The 22,322-nt window shown below is 45.4% G+C and overlaps 1 protein-coding gene across 3 annotated transcripts in view; it reads right to left on the bottom strand.

Annotated features, from left to right (window-relative positions):
* The window catches only part of PIK3AP1 (phosphoinositide-3-kinase adaptor protein 1), a 123,889-nt gene that overhangs the window by 38,989 nt on the left and 62,578 nt on the right, over window positions 1-22,322 (bottom strand). For all 3 annotated transcript variants that reach the window (XM_056120368.1, XM_056120367.1, XM_056120369.1), the window contains 5 exons: window positions 21,282-21,426; window positions 17,246-17,388; window positions 16,988-17,120; window positions 14,234-14,430; window positions 11,406-11,595 (listed from right to left, as the gene is read on the bottom strand). In XM_056120368.1, coding sequence (XP_055976343.1) covers window positions 11,406-11,595; window positions 14,234-14,430; window positions 16,988-17,120; window positions 17,246-17,388; window positions 21,282-21,426 — 808 coding nt within the window. The remainder of the gene's footprint in view (window positions 1-11,405; window positions 11,596-14,233; window positions 14,431-16,987; window positions 17,121-17,245; window positions 17,389-21,281; window positions 21,427-22,322) is intronic.

Genomic DNA, 22,322 nt, shown 5'->3' on the forward strand with positions numbered 1-22,322 from the left:
TATTATGAACAGTGCTGCAATGAACACAGGACAAATGTCTCTTCTGAATCAACTTTTTGGGCCCGTTGGATAGATGCCAAGAATAGGAATTGCCCAGTCATATGAAGACTCAGTTCCTAGTTTTTTGAGAAGTGTCCACATTTTTTTCCAAAAAGGCTGGACCAGTTAGCATTCCCACCAGTTGTAAATGAGGGTCTCTTTTTCTGCACATCCAAGTCAACACTGGTTGCTTTTGTTCATTGTAATGTGTGCCAGTTTCACTGGTGTGAAATGATTTTTCATTTTCCCAATGACATGTAACACAGAGCACTTTCTCGTCTACTGGTCGACCATCTATATGTTTTCTTTGAGGAAGTTTCTGTTCATTTCTTGCCCTTATTTTTTGAAAAGTGTGTTTTTCTTGTAAATTTCTACCAGTGCTTTATACATCTTGGATATTAACCCTCTGTCAGATGAGTGGTTGGCAAATATTTTCTCCCAGTCTGTGGGGTATCTTTGTATTCTGGCCATCATTTCTTCTGCAATACAGGAGCATCTTAGTTTTATGTAGTCCTAGTGGTTTATTGATTCTTTCTAGTGCAGTAAAATGTCTACGTTGAAAAATCTACTTAACTAACATGAAAGAAGCAAGAAGTTTTGCTATTTTCCAAGATAAGGTTATGAGAGTGATTATATAATAAGATGTAGCTAAGTCTATGAATGAGAAAAGAGATAAGAGGTAGAGAAAATAGAGAAAATAGAAATTATGTAGGCTTTTTTTAATGTCAAGACAAGACAAGGTTGCGGAACTCTTACAAACTGAAGGAGACCAAGGAGAAATAATTATAACTATTTTCATTACCTAAGACCATTTTGGTCAAAGATGGACCACATATATGACATCGGTCACAACAGACTGTACAAGGAGCCGAGATTAGCAGCGGTTTCCACCACCTAATTTGTGCAAATACCCTACATGATGTTCCCACACTGATAAAATGATGTCAGGACACATTTCTCAGAGAGCACCCCATCATTAAGTGATGCCTGGTTGCACAGGTATTGTGAGATCTGACCTAGGATCCACTGCTAGGAGACCATCAGCATTTAGAATCCTACTTGGTACAGAAACAGAATATTGGGGATAACTAGTGAGACTTTTCAAGGTTAGTGGATGGTACTGTAGCAATCGTAACTTTCTGGCTTTGCTAACTAAAGGTTATATAAGCTGCCAATACTGGATAAACTTGGGTGGAAGGGAACACTTTGTATTTTCCCAATTGTTCTCTAAGTCTCAATGAATTAAAAATACTTTTTTAAATAGAAGAAGGAAGAGGAAATGGGAGGAGGAGTAAGGGAGGGGAGGAAGAGAGAAAAGAAGGAGGGGAGAAGAAAGGGAAAGGAGGAGGACAGAGGTGAGGACGGGAAGAAAGAGAAAAGGAAACAGAGGAGGGGAAAGGAGAGGGGAGGTAAGAAAAGGAGGGACGGAGGTGCCACATGTTAGCCAAACAAGTGTCATGTCTGGAGGTGACTTCCCTTTCCTGACCCCTATCCTATCAAGCCACCTTCCATCTATGGGGTTGGCACCTGTGGCAGGTCCATGAACCACCTATGGGAAACAGGTCTTTAACCCTCTAGTTTCATCTTAGTGGTAGTTCGGAGTATGGTTTCGGAAGGAAAAACTACCACAGGCTCCACTAGGAATCAGCCCTGAGCCTGTGGTAGTTGCGGAGTCTCCGGGAACCTGTCTGAGGGTGGCCGGCAGGCTGGCGAGAGGCGTGGACACCAAGATCCGAAAGCAAAGCTTTCACTTCAGGCTGCAGGTCTGCCACACCTACCAGTCCAACACCATGAAGACTTTTCAGATCCAGCTGCAGGCTCACACTCGCAAGATGACACCACTGGCATGGACACGGCCAGTAGGACAGTCCCACTGGTATCCTTATCCAGGGGAGCCTGGTGCCTGCCACTCCCATGCATGGAGATCAGATTCCCATCCGGAAGTGAGGTGATGCCCTGACCAATACGTCCCAGAAAGGAACACTTCTCCTAGCAGCTTCCGGGTACCCCCACCACCAAGGCAGGCCAGAATCATTGACCTCAGGTATGGAATTCCTTCCGGGGATTTATAGTTCACACACAGCTCCTTCCAGTTCCAGAAGAAAGTTGCCAGCCAATAAGGGGTCATTTTATTCTTTGGCAATGTTGCTTAGAAACATCAGGACATCTGGCTCTTATCAGTTACCAGGGGAACAGAGCTAGGAAGTCAAGTAAAGGTCAGCTCCTCTCAGAAAAAAAAAAAAAAAAAGGGAAATGACAGCTATTTCATTAACTATTTGCCCACAGTGATCTTGGGTTGTTTAAATCCTCTCAGCTTCTCTTTTCCAATCTGTAAAATGGTAGCAATAGTAACAGCACGTAACACCAGTGTTTGTCCTCAGTATTGAGTGCAGAGTTTCCAGCAATGTCAGGCAAAAGCCAGCTGACCTCAGTTCTTCTCATGATGTCATCTCTGTTTCACCTTCCGAGTCCTTTACCACCTTTATGGACCTGTGTGACTTTATTGAAACCACCCCGACAATCGGATATTCCCCCTAACTTAAAGCCAGTAGATTAGCAATCTTAATAACCCTGGTACTCTTACCCCACTTGGCCACATAACCAAGCCTATTCACAGACTTAGGGACATTAGTCTGCCTCCCACAGATGGAACCAAATACCAGCACAGACCACGTGTTGTGACTTTTCACCCCCTACCAGGCTGGCAAGGGGCACAGGGCCCAGGGATCAGGGCACACCTAGGCAACCCTGCTTTACCCACTCTGCTCACACATGGGCTCAGCACACCAGGCCGTACTGAATCACTGGCTTACGGTGAGTCTCCGGATGTTTCCTGCCAACCAAATGAAGGCATCTAAAAATGATTTTCTTTCAATATATAGATTGTGATTATTTTAAAACTTGATCTATGGGTAAACATCTCTGAAGTTTTTAGACCACAAAGGCATACATATATCAACTTCCATGTCCCTATTTCGTACTCAAGGCAAGCATCAGTCATCTTTCCTAACACTTTTTCTGGCCTCAGAATCCTTATTGACACAGCCTCCCAGGCTGTGATACCAACCAACCAACAATGGCACATGGAAATACTTCTAAGTCCTGCTACTGACAGGTATTGCTTCCGTGATAGGAGAGAAAAGTTCCCTCACTATTTGGAGTGCAGAAGTGATAAGGTCCTCTTCAGCTCCATGCGGGACGTCTCCATGGATATACATTAATCTTGGCATATAGTCGCATGAGTAAGTAAAATACATTGAAAATGCTAGAGTGAAGGGGCTGTTTCCAGGTGGCGGACACATAGAACAAAACCCAGCATTCCTGGATGCTCAGGGTTTGCATTTCAAATTCTAAGCATTTCACTCCAGTTAAAAATACACTGAAGGGGCTGGAGCGACAGTACAGTGGGTAGGGCGTTTGCCTCGCATGTGGTCGACGCGGGTTTGATTCCCAGCATTCCTTATGGTCCCCTGAGCACTGCCAGGAGTGATTCCTGAGTGCAGAGTCAGGAGTAACTCCTGTGCATCGCCAGTTGTGACCCAAAAAGCAAAAATAAATCAAAATAAATAAGTAAATAAACTGAAAAGGGGTCAGAGCAATAGTACAGCAGGTAGGACTTTGCCCTGCACGGGTTCAGTACAGCATCCCAAATGATCCCCTAAGCACTGCCAGGAGTAACTCCTGAGTGCAGAGCCAGGTGTGACCCAAAAAGTAACACACACACACAAAAACAAAACAAAAAATAAACTGAAAGATACTATCTGCTGATCTTGGAGAAAAATGATGTAAAGTCTTATCTCAGTGGAAAGAGTCTGCGGCAGGGGTGTCTGCTCTCTAAGAAGTTTCTCAGAAAGAGCCACTGGCAGGAAGGAAGGTGAGAGAAATCCCAGGCAGGGCCCCAGCTAAGAAGGGAGACAAAGTGAGAATGATGAGGGCGGGAGCCATTGGACAGCGGGTAAGGTACTGGCTGGAGTTAGGTGCTAAGTGGCCGCTCTGCTGATCCAGGTTCAATCCTGGCACCCCATACGGTCACCCAAGTCCTGCTAGAAGTGATCCCCTGAGCAGAGAGCCGGGAATAAGTCCTGGACACCACCAAGGATGACCCCAAAACAGAACAAACAAGCAAAAAAGTGAGAATGAATCTTCAAAGAAATCCAGAGGTTCTTCCACAGGGGACCTACATCTACACATTCAGCTGCAGTGGAAGTTTCATCCGGATAATTTGTTATCAACATCAACCCAAATCTGGGGACAGAGGTCAGATATTCTGAGACTTCTGGAAAAGCTCTCACATCTTTGAAAGCAGGTCAAAACTTTTTTTAAAACAAGCAAATACTTTTTATGACAAAAACGAAGCTCTGAGCATGGTCAAACCTTTGAGAAAAACCTGAACCCTAATCTGAACCCTTATACTCAGGTGGAAGGGACAGCGCGGATGGATGGCATTCATAAAAACAACAACAACAACAACAACAACGACAAAAACCCATACTTTTCCACACCTAGTGGGAAGAGACAGTGAAGAGTAGTAGGGGAGAGACAGCCATGCACAGAGGTTGGAGAGAGGAAAAGAATAAGAAAGACAGGGAGTTAGAAGGGAGGGGAGAGAGACAACATCGCCAGTAGAGGGACAGAGGATAAATAAATTAGAGGGGGTTAGAGAAAGAGAGCGGCAGCACGGAACGGCTGCGGCCAGAGAGGGCCGGCCAGCACGGACAGAGAAAGAGAAGTTAAAAATAAAAGTCGCATAGTTTTCTTATGCAGACAAGCTCTGTGAAGCAAGTGGCCTGCTGGCGAAAGCATTTCATCTTAGTCACTTTATCCCGTTCAACGCCCCATGCTTCACTAAGTGCCCAGGTCTCCAGCACAGCACTGAGACGGATGGAGGAGTGAAAAGCAATGGAAGTCAGCAAGTGCTATGGACCTTGTCTCCCATGTGCCCCCCACACTCCCAGGTTCATGTCAGCCTGAATAGGACAGGAACGGCCCTGCCTCTGAATGAGCTCTGTCTCGCTGGAAGGCCTCCGGCCTTGCACTCATCCCCATAGCCCCTAAAGCATCTCCTGGCTCTCCTAGTGGGCATGCCAAGGGAAAGAACAGGAGGGTGGCTGAATTTCAGTGGTCCAGGAAAGAAGTTCTTAAATAAAAACAAGGTACAGGGCTGGGGAGACCAGACAGGGGTTCAGGTGTTTGTCTCGCAGGTGGCCAACACTAGTGTGATCCCTGGAACCGCATTTGGTGCCCCAAGCAGCACCAAGAGTAACCCCAGAGCACAGACTGAGTGGTAGGGTACACATGGAGAAGGTGATATGTTCCAGAAACAAATGAACACTTGAGGAGGTGGTTTGTTCCAGAAACAAATGAACACTGCAACAACTGGCTTCCATGTGATCCTGCAGCCGGATGCAGATCTTACACGGATGACTGCAAGGCTCTTCCTGTGCCCCACTGTGCTCCCAGCTCCAAGGGGACCCTGCTCTTTGGAGGGCAACTAGATAGCCCTGCTGAGGGTGACCCGTTACAGAGATCGGTCACCTAAGCAGTTGCTAACGTACGCCCACAAGCTGGCCCGGGACTAGTTGGCTCTCTGCTGCAAGTAAGCTTGAGCCCCACTGGTAGGCAGAGGGAGTAGGATGCAAAAGGAAAAAGAAAAGTGTGGGAAGGGAGTGCCAGGACGCAGAACCACCCCCTCCCCCAGGGCTGGATTAGGAGAACTCATGTGAGTTTATAATTTCTAGGAAAAAGAGGGTAACCTTTTTGCCATATGTTCTTTTCTCCTTATGAAAAAAGAAAAGATACATCTGGAGCTATTTAGTACAGGTAAAAAACATGGGCAGATTACCTTGGACAAATGTACAAGGCCTCCCAGACTCTCGGGGAGTGGCCTGAGTAACCGAGTCTAGAGAGGTGATAGAGCCACAGAGTGTGGCTTCTCACATGACATCCATAACCTATGTTAAAGGGCAGCCATGACCACTGTATTGTTCTCTGATAGAATGGGACAAAAGAACTAAATAAGAAATGGGGTAGAAGATAGTGAAAATACCCAGGGGAGGGGTATGCATTAATTCCTACTTTACTGTTTGCATGAGCTATCCCTAAAGATAGACATTTGCTTTTGTTGTTTGGCTTAGTTTTGGGGGGGCACACCTGGCAATGCTCAGAGCTTACTCCTGGTGTTGTGCTCAGGAGTCACTCATGGTAGAACTTGGATGGACAGGATCAAACGTGGGTCAACCATATGCAAGGCAAGAGTCTTATCCGCTGTACTATGGCATCAGTCCAAGACATTGATTTCTTATGTAATAAGTATACATACATAAGAAGTACCTACATAAGAATTTCTTATGTAGTATTTCTTATGTAGGTTAAAATCTGTAGGATGTTGAACAAAAAAATCACCAAGGAATTTGGGAGTGGTGCAAGAGAGACTAGCAGGGGGGAAAGGAGCTTGCCTTGTAATCAGTTAACCCTGTTCAATCTGTGACACTGCAAATGGTCCCCCAAGCACCTAGAGAAGTGACTTATAAGCACAAAGCCAGAAGCAACTCCTGAGCACAGCTGGGTATGGCCCCAACATCCCCCATCAAGACAGAAAAGAATTGGAAACACTTGGGGAGATAGTTCAGAAGGCTGGAGAGAGGAAGAAGGAAAGAAGGAAGGAAGGAAGGAAGGAAGGAAGGAAGGAAGGAAGGAAGGAAGGAAGACTGAGCAAATATGAAGGAAAATTGAGCAAAGGAAGGGTGGAAAATTGATGACAAAGACATGGAATTACCACCTGGTGGCAGCATATCTAAACTAAAGACTGAAAGTAGGAGGTGTGTGTGTGTGTGTGTGTGTGTGTGTGTGTGTGTGTGTGTGTGTGTGTGTGTGATGAGCGCACACACACGCACACAAGCACACATGCACTCCCTCAAGGAAAGAGAAACTGGAGTGGAATCAAAATCTCAGGGGCAGAACCCAACACAGCTAATGACCTCCAGCTTTGACCGAAGGAGGTGTTTTAAAGCCTGTATTCCATAATGCGTTCTTGAGTGCATGAGTGAATGAAGGAGCCTAATTTCCTCCAGAGGTTTATTTTCAGTCTCAAGGGTTGAGCAGTAACAAAAGTGGAACACTGAAAAACTCAGCTAGACATTTAGAAATTGGTCCCCAATAGGGGCTGAAGATTTAGCTTACTAGCAGAGCACTTGCTTTTGTGAAGCCCTGGGCTTGTATACCCCAGCACCTCAAAAAAAAGGGTACCCATACCAGAGCTAGCATGAACCGACCAAGAGAGCCTGCGTCCTAGCTGACTTGTCCCCTGGGAATCTGCTGACTAAGGTTCCTGACCCAGGTTCATTCCATGGGAATAAAGTAAATTACTAAATCTTTTGCTTCCTTGTAAAGGGGAGATAATTCCACTCACCAAGCCCAAGGACAATCAGGCTAAAGTAGTCTGCTGACTCAAAAGCATGAGCAGGTTACAACGGAGACAACCGCACACATAAAGGATCTCCAATCCATCAGTGTGTCTCCAGCCCCTTTAGACTGTGGGTTGCATAAGTGAATGCAGAAAACAAAAAAAGAATTGGCAATAGTAGTAGGTTTCTGAGTGTAATGACTAAAATGTAATCCAAAAGCAACCACATAATGAATCCAAGGTGTTTGCCCACCTACCTTGGATTTTTTTTGGGGGGATGGTTGGAAAAAGGGGCTGCAGACACACTGATGAATTGGAGATCCTTTATATGTGCGGTTGTCTCTGTTGTAACCTGCTCATGCTTTTGAGTCAATAGACTACTTTAGTCTGATTGTCCTTGGGCTTGGTGAGTGGAATTATCTCCCCTTTTAGCTCACTTTTCTTTTGGTTCTTGGGCCACATCTGCCTCTGCTTTAGAGAGGTACTCTTTGATGGTGCTTGGGTGCTGGGGATCTAACCCAACCCAGGTCTCCAGCATGCAAGTCATGCAGTCATTCTGTGGATCTCCCTCTCTCTCTCTGGTTCTCTAGCCCACTTCTTCATCACCTGAGCAACCTTTCCCCTAGAGATCCTTGGTAGACAACGAATGGTTTGTCCCCAGCTAGAAGGACTGTTAGTTCTGAACTAGGAGGTTACCATTCTTAACCTTCAACCTCAGGAACAAACATACAAATCAAACCAAATCTAGAATCAGAGACTTCAGAGTTTAAATGATCTGGAAAAAAGCAATGGGCTTACTTTCGCTATCCCCAAAGCAGCCTCCTTACTCCTATAGTCGCCAGAACACTTTGGTCCCTGTAGGGTGGTAACAAACTAGGCTGGCTCATGCACTCAGCGGCCTTGAGAAGTGCAGGAGAGGTTCCGCTCCCACTGTGTGAATCCTTCAGCTAGGCATGAAGCAGGGCTTCCTTTTCTGCCTTTTCTCTCCCCAAAGCTTCCCCTGGAAGAGTTCCATGGGTTCAAGTATCCAGGCAGGTCATAGGCTGGCTTGTTTTCTCTTTCTCTTTCTCTCTCTCTCTCCCTCTCTCTCTCTTTCTCTCTCTCTCTGTCCTCTGTCTCTCTATCTCTGTGTCTGTCTGTCTGTCTGTCTGTCTCTCTCTCTCTCTCTACCTCTCAGCACAAGGAGAGTCTCCTGCTCAATCATGAGCCTTCAAATCAGGACACAGGGAAAAATTATGCTACACAGTCTCTGGCTTCCCGTTGGGTATTGGTCATTCTCCAGATGTCTTCTATGCAGGCTGAAAGGGGACAACACTTATTCTAGTCCATTCTAGGAAGTCCTCCTACAATAAAGTGGTTCCACTGAGGTATATGACTATCTTTGGGAATCTGATGCTTAGACCAGAGGGAAGGACAGCATTCTCCAAGCATTCTTTTGTGAATGAGTCTGTTTGACTGTGGACAAGACTGTCCTGGCTGAAACAGATGTTCCAGTCACGTCTGTAGAGTGAGAGCGGGATACGCCAGCCCACTTGGTCCTCCTGTGTCTGGGCAGAAGAAAGGAAAAAAGACTGGAGTTGCTGTTTGTGGGGACTCCCAAGCACAGCCAGAGGGCGGGGGGAGGCAGGGTCACTCCCAGTGATACTGATCCCAGTGTGTGGCTTGGCTGATGGTTTAGTGCTGCTCGAGTACAGTAGGGTCATAAAACTCAGCAACGCTGGAGGGTCACTGAGCCACACCTAGCAGTGCTTGGGGTGAGTGGATGCCGTACTAGGATCAAATGCAGAGCCTCATGCATGCCAGGCATGTGTTCCGCCTCTCTGCGCTTTCTTCCCTGTCTGGCTGTTTTCTTTTCATCATAAGTTTGTGGCACTAGAAGACAGCCGGTGACACAGAGTAAAGATTAGGGTTCTAGAGACAGAGATAACCAGGTTTAAATATGGCCTCCACTGCCTATTAGTGGGGAAGATTTGAAAAGCTTGTTCACCCCATTGCCTCAGTTTCCAGACTTGAAAAGTGCCAGTAAAAGCTCCGTGCAGGGTTCCTTTCAGGATTTATGAGATTAAAGGTTGTGGGCTGACAACTTTAAAATAAGTAAACAAGATAACCACAGATGATCAAAATTTATACAGCCATCAAAATATCAGGAGATATATATTTGGAAATAAGTATACCATATATGAACCCAATAATATAAGGTAACACTTCTTTGCCTCTTGAAAGAAATAGAAAGAAGGAAGGAAGGAAGGAAGGAAGGAAGGAAGGAAGGAAGGAAAAGGAAGGAAGGAAGGAAGATGGGAGGGAAGAAAAGAAAAATGGGAGGGAGGGAAGGAGAGAGGGAGGCAGAAGGGAAGAAAGGAACGAAAGAAAGAAAAAAGAGGGAAAAAGAAAAGAGAAAGAGACAGAGTGAGAGAGAGAAAGAAAAACATTGCAACACTGCTTATGCTTTTAACTTTCGGGACCTAGAACTTAAAAGCTGTTCCGTGGTAAGTACATTTTCTATTTTTGCACAGTTTGAACATATACTCCAGGAATTCAATTACTAAGAAAATGAAAAGGATGAGCTGAAGAATTATTCACCCCCAGAAAGTGCATGTGCTGATGCCAGTGCAGGGTGGGGGGAGCCATCCAGCATCGAAGATGTGTATCACCAGCACCACAGACCTGTGTCACTAACACCAGAGGCCCATGTCACCAGTCCTGCAGACCTGTGTCACGAGACCGCAGACCCATGTTATTTTTTTAACAAATAAAATATTTTTATTACAAATAATATACACAGATCCATTTGTAAATATGTGACTATAATATGCAAGCATGTGCTTACTATCTGCAAGCAGCAGACACAGGGAAAATAAGGAAGTGTCACGCATACCTGTGTCACAGTACCAGACCTATGTCACCAGCACCACAGATCTGTGTCACCAGTATCACAGACATGTGCTGAGCAGCAGACAAGGCTGACACTGGCCGTGACTCTGAGCATCCACACCTGCCTCTTAAGTTTTCATGTGTCGCATGTCTGAGTATTTCCTCTCCTTTTAGTTCTCTTCATTTATTTATTTATTTTTTATTTATTGGGGAGTTGGGCCACACTCAGCAATGCTCAGAGGTTGTTCCTGGTTCTGTGCTCAGGTCTTACTCTGGCAGCATTCAGGGGATCATGTGCAGTGTCAGGGGTTGAACCAGAGTCAGCTGCATACAAGAAAAACGCCTTCACCCTTGTAACTATCTCTTCAGCTCCCTCTTTTTCTTTCATTTCCCAGTCTAGGCTTCTATTTGATTTCTAAGAATTTCCTATGGAGGTTTGGTCTATCTGAGTTTCATGTTTGGGTATGAAACAGGCATTACAAAGTGCTGCCTCTTTAAAATTAAAAAAACAAAGGCCCAATAGGTTTTCCTGAGTGGAGAGCCACTGACAGAACCACTAACAGCCACTACAGCCACTGATAGAGCCACTGATAGAACCACTGACAGCCACTGACAGCCACTGACAAACTTGCTGACAGAGCCACTGACAGAGCCACTGACAGTCACTGATAGCCACTGACAGAACCACTGACAGAACCACTGACAGAACCACAGACCTAGTCACTTACAGCCACCAACAAAGTTGCTGACAGAACCACTGACAGCCACTGACAGAACCACTGACAACCACTGATTGAGCGACTGGCAGCAACTGGCAGCAACTGGCAGAGTAACTGACAGGGTCTTTCAGGTTCACCCACTCCGACTTCCAGCACCTACTGACACTTCAATGGTCACAATGGTGGAAGTTTGGAGCAGAATTCTGCTTGTCACAGCACATGATGACAGGTGCAAGTTTGTGTAAAATAGGATGTTTATCTTGGGGTGAAGGGGTACAGACAGGCAGTGGGGATAAGCAGGGGACTTCCCCCAAACAGACCAGAAGGAAGAAAGTTGTCTGTAGCAGGAAGATGGAAGCAGAAGTGCTACTCACAGAGGTCCTCAGTGGAAGCTGGGGCGAAGGCAGCCATGGACTCGTACAGCTCCTCATCACAGCCGGGGTTGAGCGAGCATTTCATGAGCAGGTCTGTGGAAAGATGGGCCATGGACTCATATACAGCGTCCGTCTCCTCCCCTTGCATCAGTTCCTCTTTTATATGACTCTTCAACATGTCCACAGTTTCCTGAAAGACAAGACAACACTCTGAGCGATTTCCAGGAAGTTAGGCCTGCCAGCGGCTTGCGACAAACTGAGGGTTCACTTGACCCAGGAGTGCAATGGCTGGTGTCCCTTTATATATTTCCTACTGGACTGAAAGCTTCTTGGGGCCAGGCTCCAGGTCTCTGTTTTACATTTTTAATTTTAAACTTTGCCTCTCCCTTTTGTACTGAATACAGACTCAAACATTTTGAAAATGTTGGCTAACAGCCAATGAACAGAGGCTACGAACACTCTTCTGCATCTATTATAAGTCGGGCATTAGGTATAATGCTAAGTATTCACCTCTGCCTAATGTCATGTCATCCTTTCCATCACTGCTTGAGAAAGGTACATTCCTGAGTCAGGAAAATCTACTGGCCTGCAAGTCCAGTTTCTAACCAGTGGGTCGTCTACTAAGCCAGTGTGTCGTCAATGGGAATGAAAGACACATAAGTAGGGCACCCTCACTGCGACCTCACGGAAATCCAAATGGGCTGTCCAGGACCACAGCTGAGGCACTCTGCAGACTTCAGAAACTCAAGTCCCTATCCCAGCTTCTCCCAGCAAGCTGCCCCAAAGTGTCAGTGTGCTTACCAAAGTGCACTGCATTAAGCACTGCGTGCTAAGTACTATGTGCCTCACATCCTGTAAGGCTGCTCTGCCTTCAGCCATTCTGCCTCCAGCTGCCAGTAAAGCCAGAAGTTTAGCTTCATCAAAACTTCAACACACCTTCCACTGGTCAAACACTAAGGGGTTACCGCCCTTCTTTCGGCATCAACCCACAAAACTTCCTTTATTATCACTACCTCAAGAGAGCTACCAGCTAGTGGCACTCTGAGATGGTTTGCTAACAAGCCATAACCAGTAGAGCACGTGATAGCTGGGAAGTGTTGGAGGCTCAAGGTCTGTCTTTTGCTTTGATGAGAAGAGGAAATGGGAGAGTTCTGAGAGGTTACGGAGAGTTCTCGGAGGGACAGCCATTTGGAAGCGGTGCTAAGAGGCAATGGTGGAAGGTGATTATAGTCAGAGAACCAAGATGATGTGAGAGAGGTGAGCTTGATGAAATGCAGTGCAAACTGAAAGTGCCTCTTCAAGCTTCCCTGTGGTCCAGAGCAAGGCAGCAAAGCTCAAGTTGGGGACCTCACTGGGTTCAAATCCTGTCTTCACCCTCTAGAACTCTGCCTTTAAAGTCTTTTCCCTCATTTGTGAGAGGAACAACTAGGATGCCAGTTGCAAAGGACTGTGGTACAGACTAAATGACATAATGCATTTGACAATCTGTCACTGCCACTGTCACTGTCCTCCCGTTGCTCATCTATTTGCTCGAGCGGGCCCAGTAACATTGTGAGACTTGTTGTTACTGTGTTTGGCATATTGAATACGTCACAGATAGCTTTCCAGGCTTTGCCATGTGGGTGAGATATTCTCGGTAGCTTGCTGGGCTATTCGAGAGGGGCGGAGGAATCGAACTTGGGTCGGCCGGGTCGGTTGCATTCAAGGCAAACACCCTACCCATTGTGCTATGCTCAAGCCCATTTGACAATCTAATAAATTCAATACATAGTTATTACTATGAACACAAAATGTCCTAATGGTGTAGAAATGTGACAGTAAGTGACATCCAAGTAAAGCTGAAGAAATGCTCTCCGACCATAAACCCCTTTAGAATTTATATCACAAAGCCTTAAAAAGGAACTAATAATTTTCTCTCCATTCAAGACACTTCACCACTCCTTAATTGGGGGTACTCTTCCTCCGGATGCCTCGGTTGTCATCGCCATGTAGACTCTCAGGCAGAGCAGAGAGTTTCATTTCTGGGAAGCCTCAGGCACATTCCTATTGTGGTATAGAGAGCGATCCTCTGAAATAAGATTACTCCTGTGAATTGTGAAGGTGGAAGAATACCAGAAAGGGGAAACAAAGGTAGCTAGGAAGCGCAGTTGACTCAAGAACAAGGGAAGCAAAATGGAGGCAAGGAATAAGAGCTTAGCATGGGATGAGACGAAACTCCAAGAAGGATACGAAAGTCAACGATCACCAGGTCCAAAGAAGAGTGAATGAACGAAGACATCAGGACCGGCCAGGCCAGACCAAGCAGAGGGTAACAGAGAGATAGGCTGTTGGCATCAGAGGTCTCTCAAAGTTGCTTCTCTGAAGTCTCAGGCAGAGTTTTATTGTAGCCTTACTAAGATGGTACACCGGGGTCCTGGAGTGGGTTAGTGAGTTGGGGGCGTCCCAGCCAGGTTCCTTGGAAGAAGGTAGAAGGATCAGCATCGGCCTCCATCAGGTTTATGCTATAAATCTCTGTGAATTTCCTGAGGTGGGAACCTCAGTACCTTACATACAATATATATATTTACCCCCAAACCAATCGTATGGTTAGGTTTTCCAATTTCCTTCTGGAAACCAAAAGGGAGTTTCCATGATTTGCTCAAAGTCATGGTTGACAGGTACAGGTGCAGAAATCTGAACACAGGTCTGCCTGCGGGGCTTACTGCATACACCATTACATGCTGGCCCAGCCAGAAGAGGCACAGGAAGACATGCCCCCTCCCATCTCTGCTGACTGGCAGCCCTGGGCCCCATCCTGGTAGCGGGGGTCTCTCCTGTCTTGCCCTTACCACATACTCATCGATGAACTGCCGCAGATCCCGGAAGCCATGTTTCTCAGCGATGTTGTTGGGATAGTGGCCGTGCTTGTTGGCCACACTGTAGGCCTGCAGAGCTCCAGGACAGGTAAGCAACAAGGCCGTGAGGTTCTTCAGCCCATACTTCGCAGCAAAGTGCAACAAGGTGGGTAGCTCTTCATCCCTCTGATCTGAAAAATGGTCAAGGAATACTTTACAACTTTAGTTTGTCAAACTTTTCTGTTTTAGGAAAACTTACTGGACAGAAGAAAAGGAAGGCCTAGGCACGCGTGTTCCAGGAGAAAAAGCCACCAAGCCTAGCACGCCATCTAGAAGCTTCCTCCAGTCACCCTCTCACCCCACCAAGATCATGCCCTAGGGAGACAAGTAAATGATACCTTAAAGAACTGATAATTCTGGTTATTGATAGGCTACCTCCTTTTACCAAAAAGATCAAAGAGTCTTGAGAAACGGTACAAATTCAAAATGAGGTAGTTTCCTAAAAAGGCACAAGTAGCAACCACAAAACATGCTGGGAATCATGCTTTGACCTTCTCTGCAGAGTTCAGAGCATTCTACAACTACTGTATTTTTTGTGCTAAATCAAGGAAAAGTTGTCTATCTTCGTAGCTCTTATTTCCGATCTCATCATACGTATGCAACATGGTCTTGAGTATGTTCCTCGGCCTTTCCATATCACCTGGTTTTGTACTAGAGAATATTTCTAGACCATCTGATGGAAACTGGGAAGATAATAAGATAGTATTCAGCGAGTTTCTAGTTTAGGAGAGGAGTTGAATGTTTTACTGGAATTAATGCATGCAAATCACATGACATCTGTTAACCCTGAGTTGAAGCAAAGTACTCCAAAGAGTCACTGGACCTTTTCACCTATTAATATCTGAGTATAGCAAGTTAAACTCAACCCAAAATAAGATATTTATATTTCAAATTGTAAAGTTATATAATAAACTGGGTTCTTTTTGGTTGGGGTGGGGGAATACCAGATGGCACTCACAGATTACTCCTGACTCTGTGCTCAGTGATCACTCCTGGTGGTACTTAGGAGACCATATGCAGAGCAGAGGATTGAACTGAGGTCAGCCGCTGGCAAGGCAAGTGACTTAATCCCTGTGCTATCTATCAATTCCTTAAATCTGATTTTTCTCTCCTAAAATTTTTTCCAAGTCCAATAATTACACAGATAAAAATACCACATATATAGCTAGCTATATAATACTCTCTATATAAAATACTATATACATATATACATCAATCATACACACATTATTTTATATATACATATATATCGGGGTTTTTTTTGGGGGGGAATCCTCCTAAGTGAAGCTCAGGGGGCCCAGGGACCCGTCCCAACAACTGGCTAACTGGATTTGATGAAGGGCAAATGGACACTTGGGTCATATGGTGTAGGGGATTAGCTGGGTCATCCTAGCAGAGTTTGGGTACCTCCAGGGATACACTTGGCAATGTTCTGGAGACCATGTGGTGCTGGGAACTGAAGAAGGGTTGTCCACATGGAAGGCACACAACTTAACCCTTGTACTGTTTCTCAAATCTCTCTCCTCTCTCTCTCTCTCTCTCTCTCTGCTCTCTCTGTGTGTATGGGGGGTTATGTGTAATAAGACAACTTGAGTTATATTCTGAAACATATCCTGAACTTGTGTCTTTAGAATATGTTCTTGGAATGAAGAGTCCCCAGGATTCCACATTATCAGACCATGAAATACTTCACGCTGAGATCCTAGTTTGAGAACAGAGAGTATTAACACCTATTGAAAGTGATGCAAGACCATTCTGTAGGAAAAAAAATGGGAAGTGGTACCAAGCAGGAGAAATATTTGAAGTGATGTAGTTGTATCCTGAGGATTCTGAGACCACAGAAGCACCATCAGTGCCTCCTTCCTGGAGCCCCATGTTCCACTCTTATTCAGAGAGTTCTCGGAGCTGTTCTCCCAGCTCCTAGCATGTTATGTTAAACAAACACCTACAATGATATCCAGGTACTGTTCCACTATTACTGAGCCAAAAGACCAGCACCAGAGACAGCCACACTGAGGAGAGCTGGGCTGGAGGAACCCAGCATGTTAGAGGAGTACATGGCCTCCTCTAAAGGTTCCAACCTTCCACACAGGATGTAGCTTGCAGAAAATGTTTTCCCAAGCGAGCACAACCTAAAACTGCAAGGAGGTGAAAAGGCAACTGTTGAGAGGAGGAAGAAACTATTTCCACGGTGCAGGTGCCAGGAAACAGGGTGAAATTCTCATTAGGTGAAAAAAGTTCCTGTCTTGAGCTAGAGAAATAGTACAGCAGGTAGGGGGCTTGCACGAGGCCGACCCAGGTTCGATCCCTGACATTCCATGTGGTCCCTTGACCACCACCAGGGGAAATCCCTGGGTGCAGAGCTAGGAGCACTGCCGGGTGTGGCCCAAAAACAAAATTTCCTGTCTCCATGGAGCAGAGCACTAGAGTGGAGAGAGAAAGGGCAGAGTGCAACCACAGCCAGCATTAGAAGGCAAATGGGGATGAGAGAGGGTTTTAGTGGGGTGAATTACTCGGATTCTCAATTTGGAAGACTCTCTGGCTCCCTAGTGAAGGAGAATTCTCCTCGGAGGTTGAGGAGGATCACACAGAAAAGTGCAGACAGTCAGGGTACTGGGTGGGGAGGCTGAAGCCAAAGAGGCCAGAGTCACCCAGTGGTTGGTTCCTGGGATTCAACTGAGGACTTACTTGTCATCATATCTTCTTCTTCTAGCTGGTTGATGCCAAAGAGATGCAGTCCACTTGCAGGGATGTTGTTCTTCAGGGACTCAGTGAGCAATTTATCAAGGGTGTCTGTGTTGTAGGGAACGATTTTAAAGGCCTGCATACAGAAGTAAAGACAGTGAGAACTTGCCTCCAGCCATTACCTACCAAGCAGAGATGGTGGATGAACCACAATGGGAGCCACTTGCACAGAGACCTCAGATTTCCTTTCCACACCCTTACCTGGCACATGAACTCCACAGGGTTGGCAGCATTGGACAATAAATTTCCGATTTCTTCCATGTCAGTATAATAGCTGACACTAGCTTCACACACCACCAAGTCCCCAGAATAGATCTTCAGAGAAACTTTCCCTGATGAAAGGTCTGAATGGAAGAAAAGATAACAGAGAAATTCTCAGGAAGAGGTAGAAGTTATAGTACAGTGTGTAGGGATGCCTTGAACATGGCAGACCTGGGTTCGATCCCCAACACCCCATATGGTTTCCCATACCTCTACAGGAGTGATCCCTGAGTGCAAAGCCAGGAGTAATCCCTGAACACTGCCAGGTGTGACCCCAAAATGAAAATGAATAAATAGATAACAAATAAAGTGTTTATTAGGTCTGGAGAGATAGCACCGGGTTGAAATGCTTGCTTTATAATGCAGCCAACACCAGTCTGAATCCCTGGCACTGGTCAGGGATGGTCCCCCTAAGCACTGGTAGGGATCACTCATAAGCATACAGCCAGGAATAGCCCCTGAGCACTACTGAGTGTAGCCTTCACCCTCCATCCCCCCAAATAAACAAAGTGCTTTCTATCAAGTGTTTCTGGAGCCCCAGAAGATAGGAGGGACAGCAGCTGGTGGATCACCACATTTCCCACACATCAGGCCAGGAGAACTGACTCACTCCCTCAGCTGCTCTCATGACCATGTGCTCCCTCTGCTGCTCTCTCTCTCTTCTATATCACAGGAAGGGGTTTTGAAGGGGAAAGAAAACATTAAAAATACACCAACCACAAAGATTCGATTCACAAAAGAGGAAATGCGACACATCGAGAACATGGAAAAAGATTTAGCCTCACTAGTAATCAAAGAAATGCAAATTAGAACAAGGAGCTACCTTTAAAAAAAAACCTCTCACCAGCAACTAACATCATCTGAAGCAATAGTGCTAATGGGGGGCGGGGGTGATAGTATCTACAGCCATAAACTAGAGCATAGAGACATTTCAGAGCAATGATTAGAGCTCCCTGCTTCCTAAAACCCTTACAAATGTTCACTGTCCCAGGGATTCCACATGAGAAAATCATGCTAAACACAAAAGATAAAACTGGCATGAGGTGGGAAAACAGTATGGACGACTCTCAAAAAATTAAAATTTGATCTGCCATTTGACCCAGCTATAGCACTCCTGGGAATATATCCCAGAGAGGCAAAAAGGTATAGTCGAAGTGACATCTGCAATTGTTTGTTCATTACAGCACTCTTTACAATAGCCAGAATCTGGAAAAAACCTGAGTGCCCAAGAACAGATGACTGGTTAAAGAAACTTTGGTACATTTACACAATGGAGTACTATGTAGCTGTTAGAAAAGATGAAGTTATGAAATTTACATACAAGTGGTACTACATGGAAAGTATCATGTTAAGCGAAATGAGTCAGAAAGAGCGGGATAGACACAGAAAGATTGCATTCATCTGGGGAACATAAAGCAACAAAAAGGGAGATTAACACTCAGGAATGGCTGAGATTAGTACCAGGAATTTTGCTCCATGAATGGAAGGCCAGCCACAGGCTCTAGGTGAAAAGGAAGCTCAGATAGAGAAGAGAGCACCAAATGAAGGGTGTTGTGAGGGCCCTCCCAGGGTGGGAGAAGCATGCTAGAAGTAGTCGATAGACCAAACATGATTGCCACTCAAAGCCTCTCTTGCAAAACACAGTACCCAAAAGAAGAGAGAGAGAACAAGGGGGAATACCCTGCCACAGAGGCAGGATGGGACGGGGAGGCGGGGGGGGGGGGGGGATGAGGGTTTGGGGGGGGATGCTGGGACCCGTGGTGATGGATGACGGGCACTGGTGGAGGGATGGATGGGCACTTGATCATTGTATAACTGAAACCCAAGCACAAAATTTGTAAGCCTATAACTGTACCTCATGGTTTTTCACTAATAAAAAAAGAAAAAAAAACTGGCATGAGGAATGGAGTTCAATATGTCATAATTTTAAAAAAGAAAATAAATGAGAAATTACATAGATACCAATATGGAAACAAAAAATTAAAATATTTCCATTTAACTGAATTTGAAACAGCTTTACAATTCTGGTTGGACCAAAGCCACAGCACAGTGGATAGGATGTCTGCCTTGCATGGGGCCAGCCTGGGCCCAATTACCAGCATCCCATATGGTCCCCCTGAACTCCACAAGGAGTGAGATCCCTGAGAGCAGAGCCAGGAGTAATTCCTGAGCACTGCTGGGTGAATCAAAAATTTTTTTTAAAAAAATATGGTTGTAAGATATAGACCCAGGGCTGGAGCAATAGCACAGTGGGTAGAGATTTTGCCTTGCACGCGGCCGACCTAGGTTCAATTCCCAGCATCCCATATGGTCCCCTGAGCACCACCAGGGGTAATTCCTGAGTGCAGAGCCAGGAGTAACCCCTGTGTATCACTAGGTGTGACCCAAAAAAGCAAAAAAAAGAAGATGATATAAACCCAACATAAGGAAAAGGTTTGATCTACTATGGTACATCTATGAATTATTTATTTTGTAAAACATTAAACATCATGTTGCAAAAGAATACTTAGTAACACGAGAAAAGAGTGTATTTCCAAGCCACAAGTGGACAGCATGAAGCGGGGGTACAACAGGTGGGGAAAAATATAGAAACCAGTGATTCCCTTTGGGGTTGGCATATGGGTAATTATTACAGTTACTATAAAGCTTCCTCAATTGAGCACACATTACTTTTATAATAGAAGCTACAAAATGCAGAGCTGTAAAGATTACATTATATATGGGGGTTAAAAAGAAAAGAGTGAGATTAAAGATTATATTTTAAAAACAGAAAGTCAAGTAATAGATAATGATAAAACAGCTATTAACAGAAGCTGAAAACTTGAGAACTGGTCTTCAGTGAGAAGTTTACACAAGTGTGTGGGGAGCGCTGTGGGCGGGGGACACTGCGGCAATTGTGGAGGGAAGTGGCCAAACTAGAGCAGGACATGATATTGGAAGGAGGTAAAGTGTTCTGTATGAAACCCAGTCAGTAACAGCACTGTAAACCACAGTGCCTAAAAGAGAAAGAAGTGCCTGTTATAGAGGCAGACTGGTGGGTGGGAGGGAATCTGGGGACACTGGTGGAAGGAAGTGGACACTGGTGATGGTATTGATGTTGGAACATAACTCGCCTGAAACTCAATCACAAACAACTTTGTAAATCATGAAGTTGCAATAATTAGGAAAAAAAATCAACAACAACCCAGCTATGGTTTTTTAAGATTATAAGCAAAGGAAAACAAAAAGCAAAACTTAGCAGGATGCCAGGTGTCATTTGTCTTGCTTTTCTCTATTTTCAAAAAAAAAAAAAATGCATTCACTTCATCATGATAAAAGTGTTGATAGCACAGCGGTAGGGCATTTGCCTTGCACACAGCCAACATGGTCGACCCGAGTTCGATTCCTCCGCCCCTCTCGGAGAGCCCGGCAAGCTACCGAGAGTATCTCGCCCGCACGGCAGAGCCTGGCAAGCTACCCGTGATGTATTCCATATGCCAAAATACAGTAACAACCAAAGTCTCCAATGGAGACGTTACTGGGCCCACTCGAGCAAATCGATGAACAACGGGAGGACAGTGATATTCAGTGATCTCCAGGAATTTGGTTTGCTTGTTTTGCCCATCACACAGACACGTTTCGATAATACTCTTTCCACTGACTAGAACATGCAACCAAATCAAAATCTTGGGCTGGATAGATAGTACAGTAGGAAAGGCACTTGTCTTGCACATGATTGACGAGGGTTCAGTAGGCAGCATCCCATATGATCCCCCAAGCCACTCAAAGAGTGACTCCTAAGCACAGAGCCAGAAGGAAGCCCTGAGGACACTCAAGTGTGGCCACCCCTGCCACAAAAAACAAAAACCTAAAACTGTTCAACTAAATCCAAATCTAGGCACGCATTCCTCTTAGGTGTGAATAAAGACAGGTCATGCACAGGTAAGCAAGCGTTGGCTTCTCTGCACGCACCTCCCAGGGAAGAGGGGCTACTTACTGGGCGCCTTCACGGAGACGGTATATTCATTCTCCAGCTTAGCTTCCACCCTGACGGACGGTGCATCCTCTGGAGAAAATTCGGCTTCTGTTGTCACCCTCTGGTCCAGCTGGCATTTCACAATGATGTAGACCATGGTTTCAGCCTGGAGCAGGAGAGAGTCACTGTTCCTTTCCTGCCAAGCTCCCCGAGGGGGCATGGCAGAGGTGGTTCTGGCTACTGCCGCCCCAGCTGGGCAGTCAGGGGCTCATTAAGAGGGTGGAGGTGTGCAGTCCAGGACTGGACTGTCTGCCACAAGATACATGATCACCCAGGAGGTACATAACCCCACGAGGTACATAACCGCCCACAAAGTACATGATCACCCACAAGGTACATGATCACCCACGAGAGCAAACACTTACAGGCCTCCGAGCAAGTCAGTGGGGGCAATCTGATGTTGAGTGAACCAAGTAATGCTAGTTTTAAAACCTGGAGTTTGCATCTTGTTTTTACTGTATTTTAGAAAAACATTTTCCATGGTATATTTGAAAATTGCTAAGGATCAAAAGTAAAGAATCTCATCCCAAGAAAAATGGCAATACTTTTAATTTAAAAAATTTATATGAGGGGCCAGAGTATAGTACAATGGGTAGGGGGCAGTTGCCTTGCATGCAGCCAAGTTAAGTTCGATCCTGGGTACCCCTATGATCCCCCAAGCCCAGCCAGGATTAATTCCTGAGTACAGAGCCAGGAATGACCCTGAACATCACTGGATGTGGCCCAAACAGCAAACAAAAGAGACTATAAAAAATATTATATGAAGAGTATAGATTTAGTAAAAAGCCAAACTTATTATAATGACCACTTAAAATATACATGTCATTATTCTCTAGCCTTAGAATTATATAGTGCCATGTGACAATTATATCATAATAAAGCTGAAAGAAAAGATAATTTAAAAAATTTGGGATCTGGAGCGATAGCACAGCAGGTAGGGTGTTTGCCTTGCACGTGGCTGACCCGGGTTTGATTCCCAGCATCCCACAGGGTCCCCCGAGC

The sequence above is a fragment of the Sorex fumeus genome, unplaced genomic scaffold (assembly GCF_029834395.1).
Source record: "Sorex fumeus unplaced genomic scaffold, SorFum_2.1 ptg000043l, whole genome shotgun sequence".
Taxonomy (NCBI): domain Eukaryota; kingdom Metazoa; phylum Chordata; class Mammalia; order Eulipotyphla; family Soricidae; genus Sorex; species Sorex fumeus.